Here is a 21,988-nt window from a genome sequence, read left to right on the forward strand (position 1 = left end):
CGCAGCTTTCATCAAAGACACATGATTGTCTCACACACACAAATACAGGTGGAAACTCTTATTAAAATAGATTTTATTCTGGACTTCAGTTGGACTACTCGGAGCTGAATGACAACAGAGAAGAAACAACCGTGGGAACAGATGTGTCGACGGTAGAACCTCGTATCGCGCCCACGCTCCCGGGTTCTCCAGCAGAGAAGAAGATGCCATTAAGGGAAATTTGCCAAGAGGACTCTTGCTCAAATAAAAAGGTTCCAAATGTGACACGGTTAACTTTTGACACGATGCCATGGGGGGGGATGTCGATAGGGTGGGAACAAAAAAAAAAAAGTTAAACCCAAAATGTGTGTTTTTACTTTTTAATTTGAATCTGAGGCACATTCAAGTTCATATGAGCAACTTTAACAGAACTCATACTAACACAACTTACTTGAAGGTAAATCAATGCACCTTTGCCCTGTTGAGATGGATCAAAGCAGATTTTAGGGTCAGTTTTCTCCTGACCTCCCATGAACCGTCCAACTACCCCCTGAGGGTTCTCAGCCCTCTTCGTTTTAGAGACAAAAGGTTCATTTTAGAGCAACATTGTGGCATTTTTTTTCCCCCACCTGGTCACACTGGAAACACGCTGGCACCTGAAGCATTGTATGCACAAATGAATCTGACCCTGGAGCGCCATCGTTCAGAGGGAACGCCCGATTCTAGACGACACGCTCACATGGACCCTCGTCTTTTTAGCCAAATTTAAAACCCTTTTCCTCCTTAAAAGACGGCCGGGGCGGCTTTAGCGTCTTGAATGCTGAACGAATCTAGTGTCCGTGTTGAGAGTAACATCGTCGGGGAGCTAAACCAGATCGACTGTCGGGTCGGAGGAGAAACCGTCTGAATGCAGGTTACGTTGTCATGGCAATGGCAGCTGTCGGCCACTTCCTGTAGCTGTGAAGCGTGTTTTTCAAGGGGCAGAGATCGTTTGCTGCTTGGGTTGGTCTGACGAAATATTTCTGCCGTCTTGGTTCCAACAACCGTCTCCGCCTGTGGACGTCCACGTCGAGGGTTACCTCCGTGAGCGCCACAGGATGTGTGTGTGTGTGTGTGTGTGTGAGAGACAGAGAGAGTACAGTGCAACAGCCACACTTCCGTCCGTCAAGACCAGGATTCTGCTTCTTCAACCATCTGGTTTAAACTAGATGAAGTTTTCACGGCTCCAGAATATCTTTCCAAGAATATTTGCAAAGTCACGCAGATGAAAAAAAAAATCACAACTGCAGTCAGTTTTGTAACCCTCTCCCGTCCTCCCGCCCACAGCCAGAAATCCAATGTAAAAAAAAAAAAAGAAAAAGAAAGGAAATTTAAATAAACTAAGTGCCGTCCCGTTTCCTGCCAGAGTCTGATATGTCTGCGTGTTGACATCCGACCACAACCATCGCTTCTCCTCCTTTAATTTGGACATGGTGGTGAGCATGTATGAAAAATTTAAAAAAAAAAGAGCAAAATAGCTTGAAAATTTTGGTACATATATATGGATCCTTTTTCGTTATTGTTCGTGTTCCTCGGCTGCGTGTTCTCAGAGAGGAGAGCGTCTCTGGTTCCTGCTCAGAGTCTCTGTCAGCAGGCAGGACAGTCATTTGGCTATGTACACATTCATGGTCGGTCCATGGCTTCCAGTAGCGGCCGCGTTATTTCCGGAGGTCGAGTACACACACCTGCGGGGGGGGGGAGAAGACGAGAGACGGTCACAAACTTCGATCCTCAACATCATGGATCAGGGCGTCTCGTTTCACTCACAGATCCGTCTGACGCGCTCGCTCCCACTTTGTCACCCACTGCGTTCCAGCAGACCTCGAAGATGCCCCCCGTCCCTCTGTAACTGTGGACCAGAGCGCCGGTCTGAAAGAACAACACTCACTTAGGACACTTCCTGGGTTTGATGCAAGGAAACAAGAAGATGTTGACCAATGAGGTGTGTGTTTTGGTCATGTGATTTCAGACAAGTCAATAAAGTGTTGAGTCTTTTTTTGAAGCAAAAACTCACAATCTTTTATAAACGATTGTTAAAGGCAAGATAATTACGACAATTTTATTCATACACTAGTGTTTGTTGTACTTGTTCAAGGTGTAAAATGGTCGTAAATTACAAACCAAATTGTAGTCGTAGTAATACTATGGAGACTCGCGAGTAATACTGCAGTGTCTCGCGATGTACTAAACCAACTAGTCTGAAGATTACATTAAATAAAGTTCTGTGATTTATCTATTATTTTGGCTATAATGTAATGTAATGTATTTTAAGTGGGTTTACAAGAATTAAGAATTGTCGTCTGATCACAACTAGAAGGGCTTTGCTGTAATAGGATTAGGGAGTGTTAGAATGGAGACAGAAGCCTCTGGTGGTTATATAGCGATCATACATCTGTGTAGTGTAATGGTTTTCACAGTGGTTAGAAGTTTGTTTACACATGGATTGACATTTTGGATTAAAGTTGACAACCTTAATCCAAAAATGCTTTCAAGCACCGTACAAGTTTTGCTGTCATGTAATCCTTTGACTACAACAGTGACTAAAATGAGTTCAAGACTCAACAAAAAAAATAAACAAGTTTTTAACTGTCGGCATCAAAAGACGTTCTTGACTTACTTGTGTGTTCCAGATGTGCACACATTTGTCAAAGGAGCCACTGGCCAGATGTCTGCCGTCTGGGCTGAACGCGACACTGTAGACGGGTTCCTGGTGTTTGGTCAATGTATGAATGCAGATCCCTCGCTCCACGTCCCACAGACGTACCGTAGAGTCAAAAGATGCACTGAGACGATACACAATCACACATTAGACATGAAAAGATGAGATGTGATCACATTATAAGAGGTTCTACTTGTTATCCAAGACGTTCAAATCAACTGTATTCACCTGGCTAGCATGAGGTTGGCGCTGGGATTGTTGGTTCCTGGACCTGTGGGACTCCATTTGATGGTGTAGATTTCTTTACTGTGCGCCTGCAGGTCATGGACGCACACATCCTGCTTCATACTCCAGATCTGCAAACGCGACACAAGTCTGTATCGTCATCGCTGACACGATAGTCATTGTGATTCATTCAAGGATGAATGGATCAGTTGAAACTGTGCTACGACTCTCAAGGGTTAGTGACTTCATCGAGCAGGACTTTAATGTGTAGCGAACATAGTTTGAGCGTTAAAGATCCCCCTCAGAGGTGGAGCTGCAGCTCACCTTCAGAGTCATGTCGTCTGAGCAGGATGCTAGCAGGTTCCCTGTGGGATCCCACTTGATTGCATTGACTTCATTCTGAGGAGAAGAAACCAGACTTTAGAGACCAGAGACTCATCGATGCGAGGACAGGGGACGCACAAACACACCGTGTGGCCCTGGAATGTCTTGATGGGTCGGTCTTGTCCGAGCTTACACACATGGATGCACATGTCCGTGCTACACGAGGCAAAGGTGTTGTTGCTCTGCCAGTCCACGTCAAGTGCAGGAGCTGCGGGACAGAAATAGCGTTCGTGAGTGGACGGGTCCGTTATATAAGGGACGACAGAGTGTGAACGGTGTCCTGAGACTGACAGTTTCTTCACACCTGGAATCAAGAGAGCTTGAACACAGAAAGTGTTGATGCACGCTCAATGATTCTGCACTTTCTAATTTGAAGGTCCATCATCTTTCCTACGACTGTTTAAGGGATAAACGTAAAGAGCACAAATATGATTGAGAATACGTCTATACCAAACTCAATCATTTATAGCAAGACATTTAAAATAATGAGTAAGTAAGAAATATTTGCAAAGCGCTTTTCTATTAATGAAATTAATAAAAACATTAAAAAATATATACAAAAGACACTTGAAAAAAACGTATTATTGAATTCTCTTTTTTAAATATGAAAAAGAAATCATGCCAAAAACATATTGTCATGTAAAAGATGCAAAAGAAGCCTCTGTTCTACCTCAGCCAGTGAGCTACAGATTTACTAGACTTCCCCGATATCAAGGTGTAAACGTGCAGATGCAGTTTGACTGAAGCGGATGATGAAGAAGATTTACCTGAGTGGAAAGGAAACTGCTGTTTGGCTTCTCCTGTGTGGGCATCCCATATGATTGTTGTCTGGCAGGACACATTTGTACATGCACAGTTAACCATATGACACCCGAGATCTTAATTTACACAGTCAGACTTTGTGATCTTAGTCATCCAGTGGACAGCTTACCTTGTCCACGCCTGCACTGAGGATAAAATTGCCTTTTTTATTCCACTTGAGAGCAAATATTGGACCTTTGTGCTGACCGAGTGTGCTGGCCAGGTTACCTGGACAAATGACAAGTGAGCATTACTGGAACGTAGAGAGCAACAAGGAATTTAAAAGATCCATGTTTAATTTGTGTGTGCTATTAATTAAATCTGCTTTGTAAAAACATCATTATTTTAAACACCTCCTAAGGGAGGCCTTAAGAGAAGCCCGAACCACCTCATTTGACTCTTTTCCCCACGGAGAAGCAGCGGCTCTACTCCGAGTCTCTCCCGAGTGACAGAACTTCTCACCCCATCTCTAAGGGAGACGCCTGCCACCCGTCGAAGGAAACTCATTTCAGCCGCTTGTATCCGAGATCTTGTTCTCTCCGTCATGACTCAAAGTTCATGACCGTAGGTGAGGCTGGGAACAAAGATGGATCGGTAAATAGAGAGCTTTGCCTTTTGGCTCAGCTCTCTCTTACGCACAACAGCGCGGTAGAGCGAATGCAATACCGCCCCCTGCTGCACCAATTCGCCGACCAATCTCCAATTCCCGAACACCCTCACGCGAGAACAAGACCCCAAGATACTTAAACTTCTCCACTTGAGGCAAGGGCTCAATCCCAACTCGGAGAACCTCTCTCGAGGTTCTCTCGAGAACAATTCATCTTTCTCCTGCTGAGAACCATGGCCTCAGATTTAGAGGTGCTGATCCTCATCCCAGGCACTTCACATTCAGATGCAAACAGATTATTTTAAAGTGCGCAACATAAAACATGAGAAAATATTCTTCATTATACAGTTTGTGTGACTTGTGCAACAAAAAGAGGAACAATCGAGGGACTAAACTGTTCAGCAAACTTACCATCTTTCGTCCATATTCTAGCGAATCCATCGTAGGAGCCTGTTGCTAATAGCGTCCCTTCACTCTGTAACAGTAGACAGATTGAGTAAGTGCTGGTTCCTACCATGGAATCCAAAGACGTATTTAGCGGATTCAAATAATTGTTTTATTTCCAAACTAAACCATTAAGAACTTTTAATGTAAAGTTGACTTAAAGAACCACTTCCCAGTCTCTTCATATCATGCATCAGCAACACCAGGAAACAAACGTGTGATGTAACACTAAAGTAACTAAAGTAACAGTGTTCAAAAAAACAGCTTCTTATGTGTGTGAGCTCACATTCCAGTCTAGTGAGGTGACGTCTTTGTTACTGGGGACGTCCTGTCCTCCCTCTCGTATACAGTGTCTGAGGACCAGCTGTGTGGAGCTGCTGGTGCTGTTCTCGCTCAGGTTCCAGATACGAGCGGTCGAGTCTCCAGACCTGAGAGACGGAAAACAAACCGCACAGTTTATCTTCTCGCTGTGTCTGGAAGGAGCTATTCCAGCGGTGCACCACCGCCGTGGATGGATGCCAGTCACGGGAATTCCAGTGGATTGCTTTACCAACTAAAATTCGAAGGAAACTTAAAAATGTTCCATCCCTGATGTCGCTCACTTTTGCACAAACAAGGCTGTACATTGTTTCCTTTAATCACATTTAGTCATTCATCTTGTTAATTCTACATGTCAAACTCAACAGAGAGCAGTTGCTGTGATGAGTTCAGAGACTTGGCGTTTAGATGTCAAGGACTTGCTTGAAACTCACCCTGATGCCAACAGGTCACTGACTGGGTTCCAAGCACAGATAAAGACTTCAGACTCGTGACCCCTGAGCACCATCGCCTTGTTCTGCGGGATCTCCACATCCCCGTCCACCTCCATCAGGTCGGCATGGTTGTCTGGGTGGATTTAAATGACAAACATGAGTCTCACTTTCCCCAAATACAGGCCAAAAAAATAAAAGGTCACAACACACAGCAGTCCCTCCAAGCTTGTTGCAGGCAGAGGTATTTTTAGCTGGAATTTGGGTAGAGCCGCACTGATGCTAGGAATTAAACGGCTAAATACTGAGAAGGAGTGTGGTTTCACTTTCAACATGTTCTTAATTTTGAAACTGTGTTTCTTTCATTCAAGAACCCAAAGTTATGACACACTTTCATAATAGCAAAGACTAGAATCACAATAAACTGATTCAAATTAAAGCTCTAAATTTCAGAGGGACTGAAAAAACAAGGAAGGGTACTTGATTTTCTTAACGCACTAGCTAAGGCATGGGCTCCGTTCTCCTCGCCATTGGTGGCATTCTCCCCGTTCTTGGCGTTCCCAGCCAGGCCGCCCCCTGTGGTCGATGCTGGTGCGGACGCTGTTGCCTGCTGCTGGGCCATCTTGTCCCGGTACGCCTGCTGCCTCGTCTGAACAACATCTGGCATGACGGCGTCGATCAAAGATAGCGATTCGATTGGCCGTCCGTCGAATAAGGTACCGTCCTGGAAAAGATTTTGCAAGTCGGAAATGAGAAAACTCAACGGGATAGTAGGAGCCGTCATTGATGGACTGAGTACTACCTCATTGATGCTGACTTCAGCCTCGACGTACTGCAGGCCCTTCTGAATGATGCTGATCAGGGCTGCAGGGGGAACTAGAGCACCGTTGATGTTGGACTGGCTGATGTGACTCTCTATTCCGAAGGTAAATGCCGAGTGGGAGAATCCTGAATAGTACAAATAAAGTGTTTTTCAACAACTACGTGTTTCATTAAAGTTCCCACAAATATTTTCCGAAGCATTTCCTTGTAAAAGATCACCCTCGACTGGCACTCGTAAACCTAATAGGACAGCGGCAAATGTGTGACCCACTACCAAGTTACGCAACACACTATGAGAGAAGATGCATGCAAAGGTTGACATCTTCTGTGGCTGAAATTTGACTGTGTTGTAATGTTTATACCTTGTTTATTACACAATTAGAGGTCTGTTGGTGGTGAGCCAAGTATATTAACACTACACATTGCATATCAAGAGGAACTACTATAACTAAAAATACATTTCAATCCAGATATCCACACAAAATGTCAACGTAGATATTAAATATCCTCGTTTTATTTCAAACAAACCGAATAAAAAACACATTCAGAACTCCTGACTGGTCCCATGATCAAACTAATTCAATTCGGAAAGGTCACTTATTGTGTTTGTAGTGCGACATATCTACCACTAGATGGTGTGTGTGTATGCTAGAGGGTGGGCCGTTTCAAAAGTATACACGTGTTCTAGCACAGGGAGGTTACCAGGCAAATAAACTGGTATGTAGTTAGAAGAGTTGTATAGAATGTTGACACACATTTTAAACTCACAAGCTGCTTACACTGTGAATTAAAGAACTAAGGCCCATAACAAACTACAACATTAAGTTAGAATCCAGCAATGTTGCTCACATTCTTCTCCAAAATGAGGAAAACAATGTTTTGGTGTTAAATATTTTTTTTAATAGATCACAAAATGACATTGTAATTAGTTAATGAATAAGATTGAGTCATTGTACGATCAAGATGAGGCTCCGCTGTATTGCAGGTTAGCACAGTGCGTTCAGAAACTAATTTAGATTGAGTTGGAAAGACTTGGTTTCAAACACAAGATCTGCGTAATTCATGCGCTAAGCTGCGGAGCACAGATGTTCCATGGGCGACTCAATTAAACTGTCCAATAAAACATTTAAAACAAACAATGGACGTATTGAAAAACATCCATGCTATTCAAGATTTTTGTTAGTGTTTCTGGGTCCATGATCAAGCAAATGTTTTCAGAATCAGAAACTTGTATTGCTAGTGTTGTAATCACAACATAGGACATTTTACATGACTTTTGCACATTTAATTGGACAAGCATTTGACAAGCTTTACTGATATAATCTGATGTGACTGCATGTATACTGAATGCAAGACCACAATCTCTTCAAATGTGTGGCTCTTCCCAGATAGTGTAAAGCCTGGGTGAGTCTACAAAAGATAGAGATCCCAGGTTCAGTTAAAATGAAATGAACACCTGAAAACACTTGTCTGCACACATGAAGAGCTGATCTAATAAAAACCAACACTGGGTCAGAATAATTAAAATGGAATTCAAGCAGGATTGTATGCATTGATTTAAGCGTTAATGAATGTTGTCGGTTGTAAAACAGGACATTAAAAAGTAGAACATTCACATACCTGATTCCTGTAAGTATCTATAGACCAGGAAGTTGACTTCATCACTGCTGATGCTCATCTTTATTCCTGTTACACCATGAGGTCAGCAAGTACACACCAAGCCTAAAAATAGAAGGATTTATCAGTCAATGGAATCACATGAGATAATATTAATATAGAGGATTAATCGGCCCAGTTTCATGTTTTGATTACAATCACTAAGGCAAACATTTGATGGAATTGATTATGGATCAATAATTGACTGTACATTTGACAACAATAAGTTGGAAAAAACAAACATTTACAAGATTATTTTTTTCATTTATCTGGAAAACTATACATCTCTTGGATCAAGTTAGAACTCAAAGCACATTCTGGTAGCTGTAGATTTGAATAATTAATTCAAGTATACTTGACACTTAAACTGGGTTTTTTTTTAATCACTTAGGGTGATATAGCTAGTACAGATAAGTTTAAATGTCATTGTAGGTTAACAACATAATGACCAATAGCTTTTCTCTTTAAAATAAGCTCACAGACAACATAAATATAATAAGTATTTAGCATGAATTTTAAAATATGTGCTGAGCATGAATTGGCATGCAACCAAGCACTTAATTAAACATATTAATGCATTTACTCCATACTCATTTAAGAAGTGAATACAATAAATCCTTTTTTGTTTTTCAAAAACAAAAAAAAATCCAAACATGAATTGACATGTGGCAACAAGTTCACATTGAGACACTGCACTTATTGTTCTCTTGCATAGAGGGGCTAAAAGCACTGACCAACTGCTCTGGAGAAATCTTTTAAATTATATTGCTCCTCTGAGAAAAACTATGCCGTTGTGTCGATTGAAAACAGAGCAACAGTTGCATCACCTGGGCTACAGAGACTGGAAGTCACATCTCCAGATAACAAGAGACGTTCTGTGATTTTAAAAAAGGGTCATCGTTTGTATTTGTCCATACTCAAATCAATTGTTGCTAGAAAGAAGTCACGCATGATAGTCATCAAAAAAAAAAGCTGAAAAACCATCGCAAAAAACATGGGAATGATTTCTAAGAATGCCAAACATGGCTGATCGAAGAGAAAATTGAGATGAGTAGCTTTACATATAGATAACATAAGATTTAATTATTGTGTGCAGTTGTGTGTCTACATATTGTAACGGCTTTTATTAAAGTCCTACTTTTGAGCAATCTACACATGTCCTTGTTGATAAGAATACAAAAAAAAAGGATGATATGATTTTAGGTTATTTTGATTTCGAGTCTAAAATGTAATTTTCAGCTTGTGCATTTAGACCCCTAACCATTTTAAAGTCACTTTAAAATTAATTCTTATTCCCAAAATTCTAATAAGCAAAGCTCTGTTCTCATCCATCACTATATAAATTTCAATTTGACAATAATGCTGAAATACTAATAACTAATAGTTGTGGAGGAGTTATCGAGTGGTGGTTGTAAAAAGTAAAGGCTTCAGAACCACGACAGTGACCAGTACAGTTCCTGACTTAAGCAAAACATACACCCTAGCAGAGGTCACTCGGAGACAGGTTGCAAAAGCTTTTCTAACTGTCTTTGTGCGGACAAAGAGAGGTAGCAGATGGCCAGGAGCTTTACCGGCTCACCTCACTGGCAGAAAGTTCAAACAGTACTTGCATACGCCTTTCTGCATGAAGCAGATCAATGAGGGCAACTGCCGTCACACGGAGTCTCGTCAATGTAAGCGCTCTGTTGCTAACCTGCACCTACAAAATTGCAAGTAGTAGGTCTTGGAGGCTCGATGAGAGCTGTATGTCGTCAAAGAACTATCAACAAATGATCACAACTTCCTCAAATAGACCGAACTCTTGTTTATATCTGTGGTTCTGCTCATTACGTCACAAAATGGCACCAGCGTTTGACCCACTTACAACAACTGAGCCTCGCAATAGTCTATGTCACGATGTCGTTTATGGTAGTATATCCGAACTTGGAAGTTGTATTAAACTGTTTTGACAAAAGAAAAAATCAGTTGTATTTCTATCTTTTAATTTCTTGTTGAAATTAAAGGTCCGATAAAAGATATACAAAGACGCCTTGTAGAATAAAAAGGCAAAGGTTTTGTGAAGAATACAAAGAAAAATAAAAGGTAAAACTGGTCCCAAACCAAATATAAAAGTTCCTGCTATTTGTTAACTAACTTTTGGTAAGACAAAAAGACAGCAATTATTGTTAAAACATAAATCAACTAACATTTGGTTAGGGATGTTTCTGCAGGCCTGATAGTCAAATCTATTTCAGTTTGGGTTTTGGATTTGCAAGGTTTAACGCTCCTGTGAGTGTCAGTGTGTATGACTAATATTATACAACTCTGGTAGCCCCGTCATCCTGAGCAGGATCAGCAAACCGAAGCTTTGTCACTCACTCGTTGAGAAGCACATAAATCAAACACCACACTGACGAAATCACAACTTCAATCATTTAAACAGAGACATTAAACATAACTCTGCATAAAGTAAACATGCTAAATAAAAGAAGCGGGTCTTATTGTCACACACATTATTTGCATTTTGAAGAAATGTTTAATCTTTCCACTTCATTTTTTAACTACATAATTGGGCAGAGAAACCAAAAAAAAAAACAATAATTTGAGGCATGAATACAGAGTAAATGCCACATCCAGTTATCATGTCATTATCCAAAAATATGATTTTTAAAATCATAAAATTATAAACCATTTAAAACGCTTTGAAATAATAATATTGTTGGATACTCACCACAGCAGTAAAACTTAGCAAAGGCCTAACGGTGACTCTGGATCTCAAATCATGAGCAACACACCTGCAATGACAAGAATGAGACCTCAAGTTAGAGTAGAAGATTTAATCAATTCAATCAAATTAATTGTTGCGTATTGATTAGATCAGGGGTCACTAACGCCCCGAGGGACCATGAGCGCAGCCTGCAGGCCTGTTCTATAAGTACATTGTTTCGAATTAACCCTTGTAAAACGCATGACATGTAATAACACGACTTTGATTCATTTCATTCAGCATTAGAAATGAAAACTAGATCCTTCCAAAAGAAGTACTGAAACCTTTAGTGTGGCTTGGGGCCACTTTAAAGCTTTTAGTCACCTGTGGAACATACAGTCGTGTAAAAATAGCATTCCATTATTTTAAGCAGTCTGTTTGAAACCTTCTCTTCCCTGGCAATTCCCCTGAACACGAGGGACACAAGGACACCCTGACTGGCCATGCTCCAGTATATCCATTACTTTCTGGCCACCCTCTAAGTGTGTGGTTTGTCAATATGACAACCGTTAAGTTTTAAACGACCAATAGCATACAATAAATCGCCCATGTCCGTTTTAATGAAGAAAATATATATTCTTACGAAAGGAAGGAAAGGATTTGCATCAAGTAACTATGGTTTCTGTTTATATAGCCAGCTGTGAGGATAAATATGACCCATGGCTTAAGAGCGATTCAATGAGTTTGTGTATTAAACGAATATTGATCGTTTCTATTCTTTTACATGTAGACAGCATTCTGCAGAAGTCCAGAGGCATTTTCTCAAGTGTCAAGCATTTTGTAAACAAGGAATAGAACACGTCCTCAAATGCACCGCTATTTGCAAAGAGACATTTGCATATTTATGTTTCCTTTTACATATGTCAAACAAAAGTGGCGCTTGTTTACTGCTATAAATGTTGCAAATGGAAAAAGTAAGATAAGTGCCAAAGGTTTGAGCCCTTCAGCAGCTGGCCCATTTAGATGCATTAAATGTGCCTGCAGCAAAATTCAATTCAATTCAGTTCACACAGACTAGGATGGGGAGGAAGAAATTATAACATTAACATCAAATTAAAAGGTCCGACCTTTAGGTAACACATGTACTGTAAGGAAGCAATCACTGTGAAGGTACAGTTTTATTTATAACAATTATTTCTGAGTTGGGCTTTTGTTTTGTGTATGCAAAAAACATGAAACATGAAATGGTATGAAAGGTTTGTTAATGTATAAACTTTAAATGGCCTTCTCCTTTACTCGGTATTAAAATAGCCTTGGGTTTTAAATGCGGTTGGGGTAGTCCTCCTAAATGGCTAAATATAGCATCAAGAGAAACAAGCAATCTGCGAAAGGTCACGAAGAGTTTGATGGAGTTATGTAGCATGCAGCTGAGACAACCCCTTTACAAACGTTGACCACATATTGAAGAAGTTACAAACCCTTTAGCGCCTTTTTAACATAAAACAAAATAATCTGTGGTTCCAAAATTACATTTCTTTATACTTATATGTAACTTTGTGAATCTCCAATGAAAAGACTGGTCATTTTAAGGTATGGATGGACTAGATCACGCCATGGAAAATCTATTTTATTTCAAACACAAATTACCAAATGTTTGTATTACTACTAATTCGTAGTTACTTGAAATTGAACCAGTTCTATCAGTACATGCTCTCTCTTCTAATGGCCTTGGCAATTTGTATTACTTAGATCATGATGATCCAAGTGACAGAGAAATCCATAAAAAACTACTCAATTGCTGCAGACCCTACTTTCAGATGCTGTGCCAGTAAGTATGGCTAAGTGAAGCTTTTAAACTGCTTGACCTTTTAGAAGGATTTTTTGGCAAATGGAAGACGCTACCACCCACTTTTATGTTCCCTAAAATATAATGTATGCTCTAAAATTCCCCATATACGTAATTTATATACATTGACACAAGTCCATGAAATTACAGTGTGTGTATATATATATATATATATATATATATATATATATATTACGATGAGTAAAATGTTAAAACTAGACTGTGAGACAAAAAATAATTTAACATGCAAGATATTCCAAAATACATAAATATTCCACGTTGATAGGTAATAGTTGATAGGTAAATAATAAATGAGCCTGAGGGTGTAAAACACATCAACCAAACTAGCAAATAGTACAGATTTTATTTTTGCTGGCAGTCGTTTATACAACTAAATGCTTTGGAACTTTTCGACTGAGATGAACACACATCACATCATTTATTTACATGTCTCTGCTTTATATTTGACTGATGATCTCCTAAAACTATTTTACATCAGACCTGAATATGAAATAAAGAAGCTAGAGCACTGCACACATTAGCACAGCAACCAGAGTCCAATGATGTTGAGCCATTGTTAAGATTCACAGTGTCTTCAAAACCCTTCATAACACAATCTATCGAAATCCTGTCGGCAACAGACGATGAACTTTAGTTATTGAAAGTTTGAATTGAATTTGAAATGTCAATTTTGATGAGCTCCTTAGCTCCTCATTCTGTTAACACAAAAGACCCCTTTATGGTTATTATTTAATCAAAATCAACTGAGAGACAAAATTGAAATGATTCAAACAGTACAAAGCATAAATACAAAGTCTCTTTGTACCTAAAAGCACATTGTTTACATCCTCACAGTCAATGTGTTCAGGTGGAAAGGTTCAGGGGATAGTGCTGCATTGTTTTAAACTGATTAACACTTATGCTTTCCCATCATCAACCCACCGCATTTAAGATAGATATAGGTGTGTGTGTGTGTGTGTGTTAAGACACACATGTTGCCTTTTCCTATATTCAAAGTGACCGTGAGCTGCCTAATCTATTAAAAATAGAATCCGAGTGTATTTATAGGAGAGCAGAGGTCAGAGTGTGTTTACACGTCTCATGTAATTCAACTCCTTTGTGTGTAAAGTGGTGCAAGTAACAGCAAGAAAAACTTCCTAATTAAATATCCGATACCTCCTGTAAATTACTTGCTTGTTGGAGGATTTAAAGGTCGCTGGTCATAGCTGCAAAATGACAGCTTTTTGTTACACTGAGCAGTAATGCAATTGTATTGCATAGTATTTCAAGGTTTCTGAGAGAAAAAACAAACCTCCACACATCTGCTTTGCACTGCTAGAGTGTTTTAATATGTTTCCTGGCTCGAATGGTTTCAACAAATCACAGGCCTTCTCAGTAAGAAAGGCACGCTCCGGTGCTGGCAGAATAGACAGGAAACAGCATTTGTGTGGATCAGCTCGCTGCCCCTGTGGGCATGAGACTCCAAAGTCACACGTTATACAATTTGACAAGAGACACGATGCTAGTTTGAAACGAGAGCATTGAACCAAATTTAAAACCTTATACCCCCAAAACTGAAAACATTGTATCGATATTCAACAGCACTGTATAGGTTTGTTTGTATCATATATGCGTTACCATAGTTCTTTTATGGTTCAAGTCGTTTTTAAAAATTAAATGTTTTTTATTTACAATTAGCATGATAATATTCAAGCGGTGTTAAGTTTTATATTGCAATTAAACTTCCAGTCGTTAGATGGCAGCAGTGATTACGTCCTCCGCCTGGAATATTGAAATTCCGTCAAGACTGCGTACGAGAGGATGCAGTTCGTGCACAGCTTTTGAAGCTGTGGACATATTCTGGTTTCAAAACGAATGAAAGCCGTTACAGCTCTGTGATCGTCTGTGATAAGTGGAACAACAGAGGAAAGTACTCGGGCAACACTACAAATATATTTTCTTTAACCTATATCGTTGCCCCTTTTATCGTAATACATATCATCTTGCGAGATTCGTGCAAAACACAATGCTTTAAATTAGCTTCAATTATTTTGAGCTATTGACATTGAACTACAGGTTTTCCACAAGCACTGAATTATCTGCAAAAAGATATAAAACACATGCACCCAGTGTGCGCATCGCATTCTGCCGTGCATGCAATGTCAAACGGCCCAGAGCATAGCAGCAGATAGTAATAAGTTAACGCTAACAGCAGAGATACGTCAAATGTAGGAGGGAGACCATTCATCTCCTTGTTGAACAAAACACAGAAAAGAGTAAAGTATGCTGGAAAAGCAACGCTACAATAGCTGGGAACCAAAAAAATAAATAAATAATTCTTGAAACTCCATTCCAGTGCATCTTTTACCAAGGCCATAATGAAGGAAATCCTGAAGCATTGATACCTGTATAGCATATAGTTATAAATCAATACACAAATTTAATATTTAAAAACAGAAGTTTGGAAAATATCACTTTGAATGGGGCTTACTCATTTAAAGCAGTAAAGCTAGAGACTTGAGCAAATTATTTATAAATATTGCAACAAAAGCAAAAGCAATAGAAAATTTCATAAAATAGACCATTTAGACTATTTATGTAAATAGTTTGCAATTTGGTACCGATTTATACTGAAATTGGTGAAAACAGAAATGCTGATACTGCAGAAAAACAGCAGTAGATACAGTCGGTGCAACAATACATGAACGAAATACATTCATCAACATCAATGTGAAGCTTTTATTAAATCATTTGGGCCTTAGCTCCAGAAACAACCTCTTATGATCCCACTTTGTAAATCACTGTTTTTGTGAATTATCATTTGAGGAAAAAGGCTAACATATTGGATGTCGTGCAGGTGGAGTTAAACAGGTGATGCCTGTGCGTCAGAATTTATCTCACACATATTGAACTGGCTCTTAAGCCGATATTCAAAGCTCTTCGCTACATTAGATCGCCAACTTGTTCAAATATAATATCGTCATATCAAAGAATTCCCGTTTTATCTGTAGATCGTGGAATAATTTTGTAAAGGTGTTAAGAGAGGTGCTTCACAAATTAAACATTGAAAGTAGAGAAAAATTATTCATAGAGACAGTAAGTGATAAATAAATAATGTCGGGTGGCGAAGTCAAATGTTGACACCACCGATAAGATCATCAACTGAGTTCTTGGCGCTTCAACCTTTATTTTCATACCCATTAATTGTACAATAATAAAGAACCAAAATAAGTTCAGCGGAAGATCAAGGCTTCCTCGGACCTCGTGGCCATTTGAGGACAGTAGCCAGAAACTAAGGGTCTATAAGTTTTATGTGCAAAAGCCTCAGCACAAGGGAATAAAACAGACATTCATTTTAAGAGTGTCATCTAAATTAACAGTATACTATATTTAAAAGTATGACTGCGTTTACCCTCCAAGAGGTAATAATCACTGTGCTCATTATAAAAATTCAGTGGAGGCAAACTCAAACAGACAAAATGTCACAGATGGCATCTTAAGTCAAACCTGTGCCAATTAAAAGCTGCGAAGCACCTGATCTTAGATAGCTATAAATGAAAGGAGATGAAATCAGGAATATGGCCAATAGCCTTACGCTTACATCTCACGTCCCTAAGATTAAAAATAGAAACCGAGCTTCAACTTGAAAGGCACCGTCATGAGTGCCTGTGAGCACATGTTTATCCTTTTAAGCCTTTTTCTATAATGATATATAATTCATACTCTAAACTGTTATTCTAAGGCATTTTTATTTACTTAACGGCTATAGATTAGATCAAAATAATCATAAATATTGATAGAAATTAGGAATGCAAACAATCTAAAATTGATTACGAAGAAATGACTCAATTCAAATAAATTAAGTGCAATTAATTGCGTTTTGAAATTTGAAATTCCTGGCAAGTCCGCATGACGTACTTGACGCACACACTGGAACACAAGCGAGCTTTAACACAACAACACTGACAGAGGATGAAAAGGGGGAAGCACATTTTGGACTCACTTTAAGTTAATAAATGATGACAAAGATGCCATATGCACGATATGTGGCAGCATTTTAAGGTACTACAACAGCACAAGTTTTGTTAAACCACCACCTAAATGCAGCCCTGCTACAAGCACTGAGTGGTTCTCGGCCTACAATCACTACAGCGTTGAGACGGACGGTATGTGACTCCGCGAATGCAGATGCAATGAGGAGCTCTATAGATGTTTTTGTTCTAACAAGAGGCAGCTATATTTTAAATTATTTTAATGTTATAGTGTTTAAGGGAGGTATAAATGTTTCTAATAGACCACATGTGACACCTTATTTGTATTCTGTATTTACTTTTATTATGTTGCTATGAGAGAATTTATTTTCAAGTGAAAGTAACCTTTGTGACCCTGGTCTAGAAAGGCGCTATATAAATAGAGATTATTATTATTATTATATAATGATAAAATAATAAAGTTTCCAAAGTTGCAGATGAAATATGTTTTGCATTTTTCATTACATCATATCTTATAAGATGGCATTTTATTTGACAAAACCATGGCAATATTTTCTTCCAACAGCCCTTTGTAATGCGAGACCAAAGATGCTTTACAAAATAAAAAGTATGCCAAAGTGCCCCTTTATTTACGTTGACTCCGACAAGACATTATTTAGCGGAGTTTAAAAACACCAAACCCCTGCTTTTGCTGCCAAGAACACACACCGTTTATTCATGAGGAGTAGAGATAATGGAAAAACGGTGGTGGGGAAGTTAGGAAGAATTTAATTTATTGAAGACAACAATTGAGTGCATTTATAGGTGTAAAACATATTTATTATTTAAGCAATAAAAATCGAATTATTAATTTATTTACTATCAATTTGCATTAAAAAAAAAAGAAAAAAAAAAAGGATGGAGGATTTGTTATTTGCACATCATTGCCGCGCCACAGGTTTACATCAGGTCTAAGCTTACATGTCCAACATGGTTAAAACTCAGAAATCACTTGAAAAGGTAGGGCTGGGCGATATGACAATATTTTCATATATTTTTGTTTTGTTTTTTATAATATCGGTTTCACAGTATCTAACAGTATTTTTATTTATTTATGCAAGAGTGAACGTGTCTTCAATGGACGTCTCCTGCTTGCAGATGGAGCTGGGGATGTGGAGGGTACTCTAAAACTCTGGGTACTCTAAAACGTGTTTTCGACTAAGGTGGTGAATCTAATGGCTAGTGTAGCCACTGCTGGCTACCACTGTAGTGCTACAGCATTTGCAAGAGAGTCGTTACGGAAGGTGTTTGCGCCATTCAACGGTATAGCGGTTTATGAAAAATGAATATCATGGCGAAAATTAAGACCGGTATTTGGTACGAACCGGTATACCGCCCAGCCCATCTGACAAGGATCACACTGTGTTAAGCCTAGCTTCTAGCCGTCTTGGACAAAACAAATGAAAGGATAACAAGACAGTTCACTACGCAAGAGAAAACAGAACTGGATGTGAGACGTCTCTGTTTATCGGCAACTTTACCAGCAGAGTTTACGTGAGGTATCAGCATAGCAGATGTAAACACAGTTGACGCCCAAACTCTGTGAAAAAAAACTACACTACGTCATGGTGCAAAGTTAACATCCGAGTGGAACAGTTATTCCCAGGATGGATGAAAGTGTCAAACATGACGTTTTAATAAAAATGCAGTCAGCATGCAGTTGCTTTAACATGTGACATATGGACATCATCTTTTAGAAACAATAATCTCACTGTCACAAAGTGAGAACAAAGTTTTATGTTGATATATTTTCTTTTATTGGACAGGAAACATCCCAGGCAGGTTACAGTTGTAACTGTGGTTCTACGAATGCATATTTTCTCTCTACAGACGAGCAGTATGGAGGCATTTAGAAGTAGTTGTTTTTTTTGGAAGATGAAGACGATGACTACTTAGCTCAAGTCGCTACTTTAGAATGAACATCTATAAATAATCCCAGCCCTTAGTCAACATGAGGGCGAGTAGAAAGTGAGTGAAGGAAAATGAAACGAACACCAATTTCTGGATATATAAAACCTCAAATAAAAAAAATATGACTGTAAATTATATGTTAAGTTTAAGCTGATAAATATTTCTGTCTGCTTTAGCACATGACATGGTCATCATTTATTCAGTGTCATCTACAACAGAATTAAGTTTGTCAAAATAAGTGCAATTTTCTTAAAAACAGATTTGAGAAAAACAAAAAAAGCCTAATACTATAAAAAGATGAGGAGAAAAAGTGTCAGTATTCATTTTAATTGGTTTTGCAACATAGTATCACAAGGTCATTGTCAAGTTCGTTGACGTGACCGAAGAGAATTAAACAAACCATCAGAGGGACACTTGATCAAAGAACAACCACAGCCCACGGTACCGACTATGAATACGTCCACTGTACCGAATTTACGAACACCCAACAAAAGTCTTGTCCATGATTTATACAATGGTTTAGAAATCAATCACGTAAAGAAAATAAGTGATACTACTATTGATACTAATCCTTGCATTAAGTATCTCTGTTATTCACCACTGAGAAGAATCTCGATACTGGGGCAACGATACGATATATTGCGATACAGTAAAAATAACAATACATTTGTAGTATTGCCCAAGTTCTTGATATCTGCGTTGGAGGATTTATAGACCGCATGACTCTTAAAGTCCTAAATTCTTTAAAGGTCAATTGATGTGAAAACCCCAAGATTCCTGACTACCTCACATGTTTCAAATATTGAAGTCTTCCTCTCCAAGATGCAGTAAGTCCCTCATCATGACCATGTTTTAAACGTATTACTTTATAAAGTTCTCCCCCGTCTAAATACTTGAACGAGTGGTTACCAGAATTAAGTCCTTATGGTGAAAAAATGAGCTCCACTCGAGCTGTAAAACTGACTGCTTTGTTTATAAAACGAGTCCTTGGATAATTCAGGGATTTGTGACGCACAGTGACGAACCTTGATGCTTAACTTATAACAGCAGAGTGGATCTGGTTAAGGTAAACAATAGTTAATTTCCAAGAAAACACTGTTTTCAGTGGGTGGGGCTTAAGGGTATTTTCTAAAGTAAATAGAGTTTTGTACAAAGAGTTTTGTACAAACAGACACGTACTGATGAGTACAATATTTATTTAATAGACATTCAAAACAGCATATTAGTTGCCATTTAAAATTTGGTTTTAAATCCAAATTTTTGGCCAAAAGATCAGCTTTAAAAAGCTGCTGGAGCCGACTGTATCCTCTTGTCCTCAGTCATTGTTCCTTTTACTGCGGAGGACGTGAGAAATAAAATGTAGTCGTTCATTGTCAATTTAAACATCTAATTGTTTGATTTAACACACTTTATTGAAATATAAAAACACAGAACTATGGTGAAATAAAAATATGATTTGAAAGTGAAAATATTACAATTCGATACAGTGCTGATAAATATTGATACAGTATCGTAAAAAAGAAAAATAAATAAAAGTGATATAGTGATAAAAGTAAACAACTAGGAACAAACTTTCCATTTTTGGGGTTAAATGGTTTTGAAAGAGACACTTTTTAAACTAATTTAAACTTATTATAAATATTCTTCCGACTCACACGAACAAGATTCTTCACCGATGCGTAAACATGCTTGTATTTAAAAAAAAAAAACATTATTGATCGTTAAGATACAGTTTAAAAACGCGGTCAAAACAGCGGCAGAAAACCGCTCGCCGCTGTCAGGAAGGAAACGCGCGCGCTCGCGACGAAGCGCGCCCGAGGACAGTCCTGCCAGCACATGCGGCGGGCGCGCGCATATTCACGCGCTAACTGCTGCCCATCCCCCACCCCGGTCACAACACATGGAAATAACGGCTAAAAAGTAGCAAATAAACCCCACGGTGCCCACCACACGCACGCCCACGGGTCCGTGCGTCACCCGGGACGCGTTTATAACGTTTATAACGCCATTAAACAGCACAAAACACTCACCGAATCACTCGAGGAGGGGGAGGGGGGGCAGCCTTCTCCGAGCTCTTGATATGGAATCTCCTCCAAACCAGCCTTGTTTTTAGCCCGGAATAAACCTGGAAAACGCCGTTATAACTATCCTCGGACCCCGCCGACCCGAGCTCGGAATCCCCATGGATCGAAACGTGGTGCGTTCGCGGCGTTTGCGTGGGTAAATCCCTTTAAAAATGGACCTTGAAAAGTAGTAGTTGGGTAGGTTGCAGATTTGTTCGCTAGTAGAGAAAAAGAGCCAAACGGTTCACTAGCAGCCAATAGCTACAGACACACAGAGGAGCTGACCCGCCAGGAGAAAATGAGGGGCCTGCTGTTCTCTGCAGGAAGATCTCTGCGCTCAGTAACAACATCAAAATGGGTGTCGCAGTTTGGAAAAGGGATTAGGGAAATACGAGGACGGACGAGGAGCACCTTGAGAGACTAATAAATAAACCGAATTACCATTATTTACATGAAGAAAAAAAAAAGAAATATATACATCTAAATTAATTTATTCTACATTTTTTAAAAATGTTGTGTGTAACTCAATGTTGGATTGTGTTGGTACCAATAAAGACATGATGGAAAAATGAAAGTGTTTCACCGCAACATTGAGATGTGACATAACGTATACAAACATACACTTTTAGTTTTTTTGTGTGTCTTGCATAATGAGAAATCTTGTCCAACGTTCTTGGCACACGTTCAACATGACTCCAGAATGTGGAAATTCCAGTCTGTGTTTATTGTATAACCAAGATGAAATGCTACTAGTGTAACTAGTGTTAATAAATCATAACCTTTTCCTTTTTTTTCTTCCTATTACTCGGTCTCTTTTGAATGACTTCACAACCTTTCCTGCTCCCTCTTTCTTCTATAATATAACAATAGAAGGATAGCAAGAATCAACTAGATTGTAACCGATAATTTGACGCTGTGTTGTTTTGATAAAGTTTTTTAATTTGTATGTATTTTAACTGTATATTGTTTTGTTTGTTTAAGCAATGATAAATTACTCACTTACATATATAAACATAGGCAAATCAATTGTGCGTCCACATTCCGTTTAAATGCAGTTGTAGTTTCATTCACTGAAGACAGACATTA

At 38.9% G+C, this 21,988-nt stretch overlaps 1 protein-coding gene and 1 long non-coding RNA gene across 2 annotated transcripts in view; both read right to left on the minus strand.

Moving 5' to 3' along the window:
* Nucleotides 1-21,988, minus strand: part of LOC148085778 (uncharacterized) — a 257,146-nt gene that overhangs the window by 21,333 nt on the left and 213,825 nt on the right. The gene's annotated exons all lie outside the window — the stretch shown is intronic.
* tbl1xr1a (TBL1X/Y related 1a) lies at nt 57-21,201 on the minus strand. Its single transcript, XM_087783849.1, has 16 exons — nt 20,870-21,201; nt 11,076-11,139; nt 8,330-8,431; nt 6,690-6,835; nt 6,386-6,611; nt 5,891-6,023; nt 5,425-5,566; nt 5,106-5,169; nt 4,218-4,315; nt 4,054-4,114; nt 3,373-3,494; nt 3,227-3,301; nt 2,906-3,033; nt 2,636-2,801; nt 1,786-1,887; nt 57-1,703 (listed from the first exon to the last, which is right to left on the minus strand). The coding sequence occupies exons 3-16, from the start codon at nt 8,385-8,387 to the stop codon at nt 1,677-1,679; spliced, it is 1,548 nt and encodes a 515-aa protein (XP_087639975.1). The 5' UTR covers nt 8,388-8,431; nt 11,076-11,139; nt 20,870-21,201; the 3' UTR covers nt 57-1,676.

This window comes from Callionymus lyra, chromosome 2 (genome assembly GCF_982586985.1).
Source record: "Callionymus lyra chromosome 2, fCalLyr1.hap1.1, whole genome shotgun sequence".
Classification (NCBI taxonomy): Eukaryota; Metazoa; Chordata; class Actinopteri; order Syngnathiformes; family Callionymidae; genus Callionymus; species Callionymus lyra.

Bases quoted from the DNA above. Each gene is read 5' to 3' on its own strand.
- tbl1xr1a (XM_087783849.1), bottom strand. From the start codon at position 8,387: ATGAGCATCAGCAGTGATGAAGTCAACTTCCTGGTCTATAGATACTTA. The intron at 6,024-6,385 runs GTGCGTTAAGAA...AAATCCACCCAG, and splicing joins CGGAGCCCATGCCTTAGCTA to ACAACCATGCCGACCTGATG. The intron at 5,567-5,890 runs GTGAGTTTCAAG...TCCGTCTCTCAG, and splicing joins AGTGACCTGTTGGCATCAGG to GTCTGGAGACTCGACCGCTC.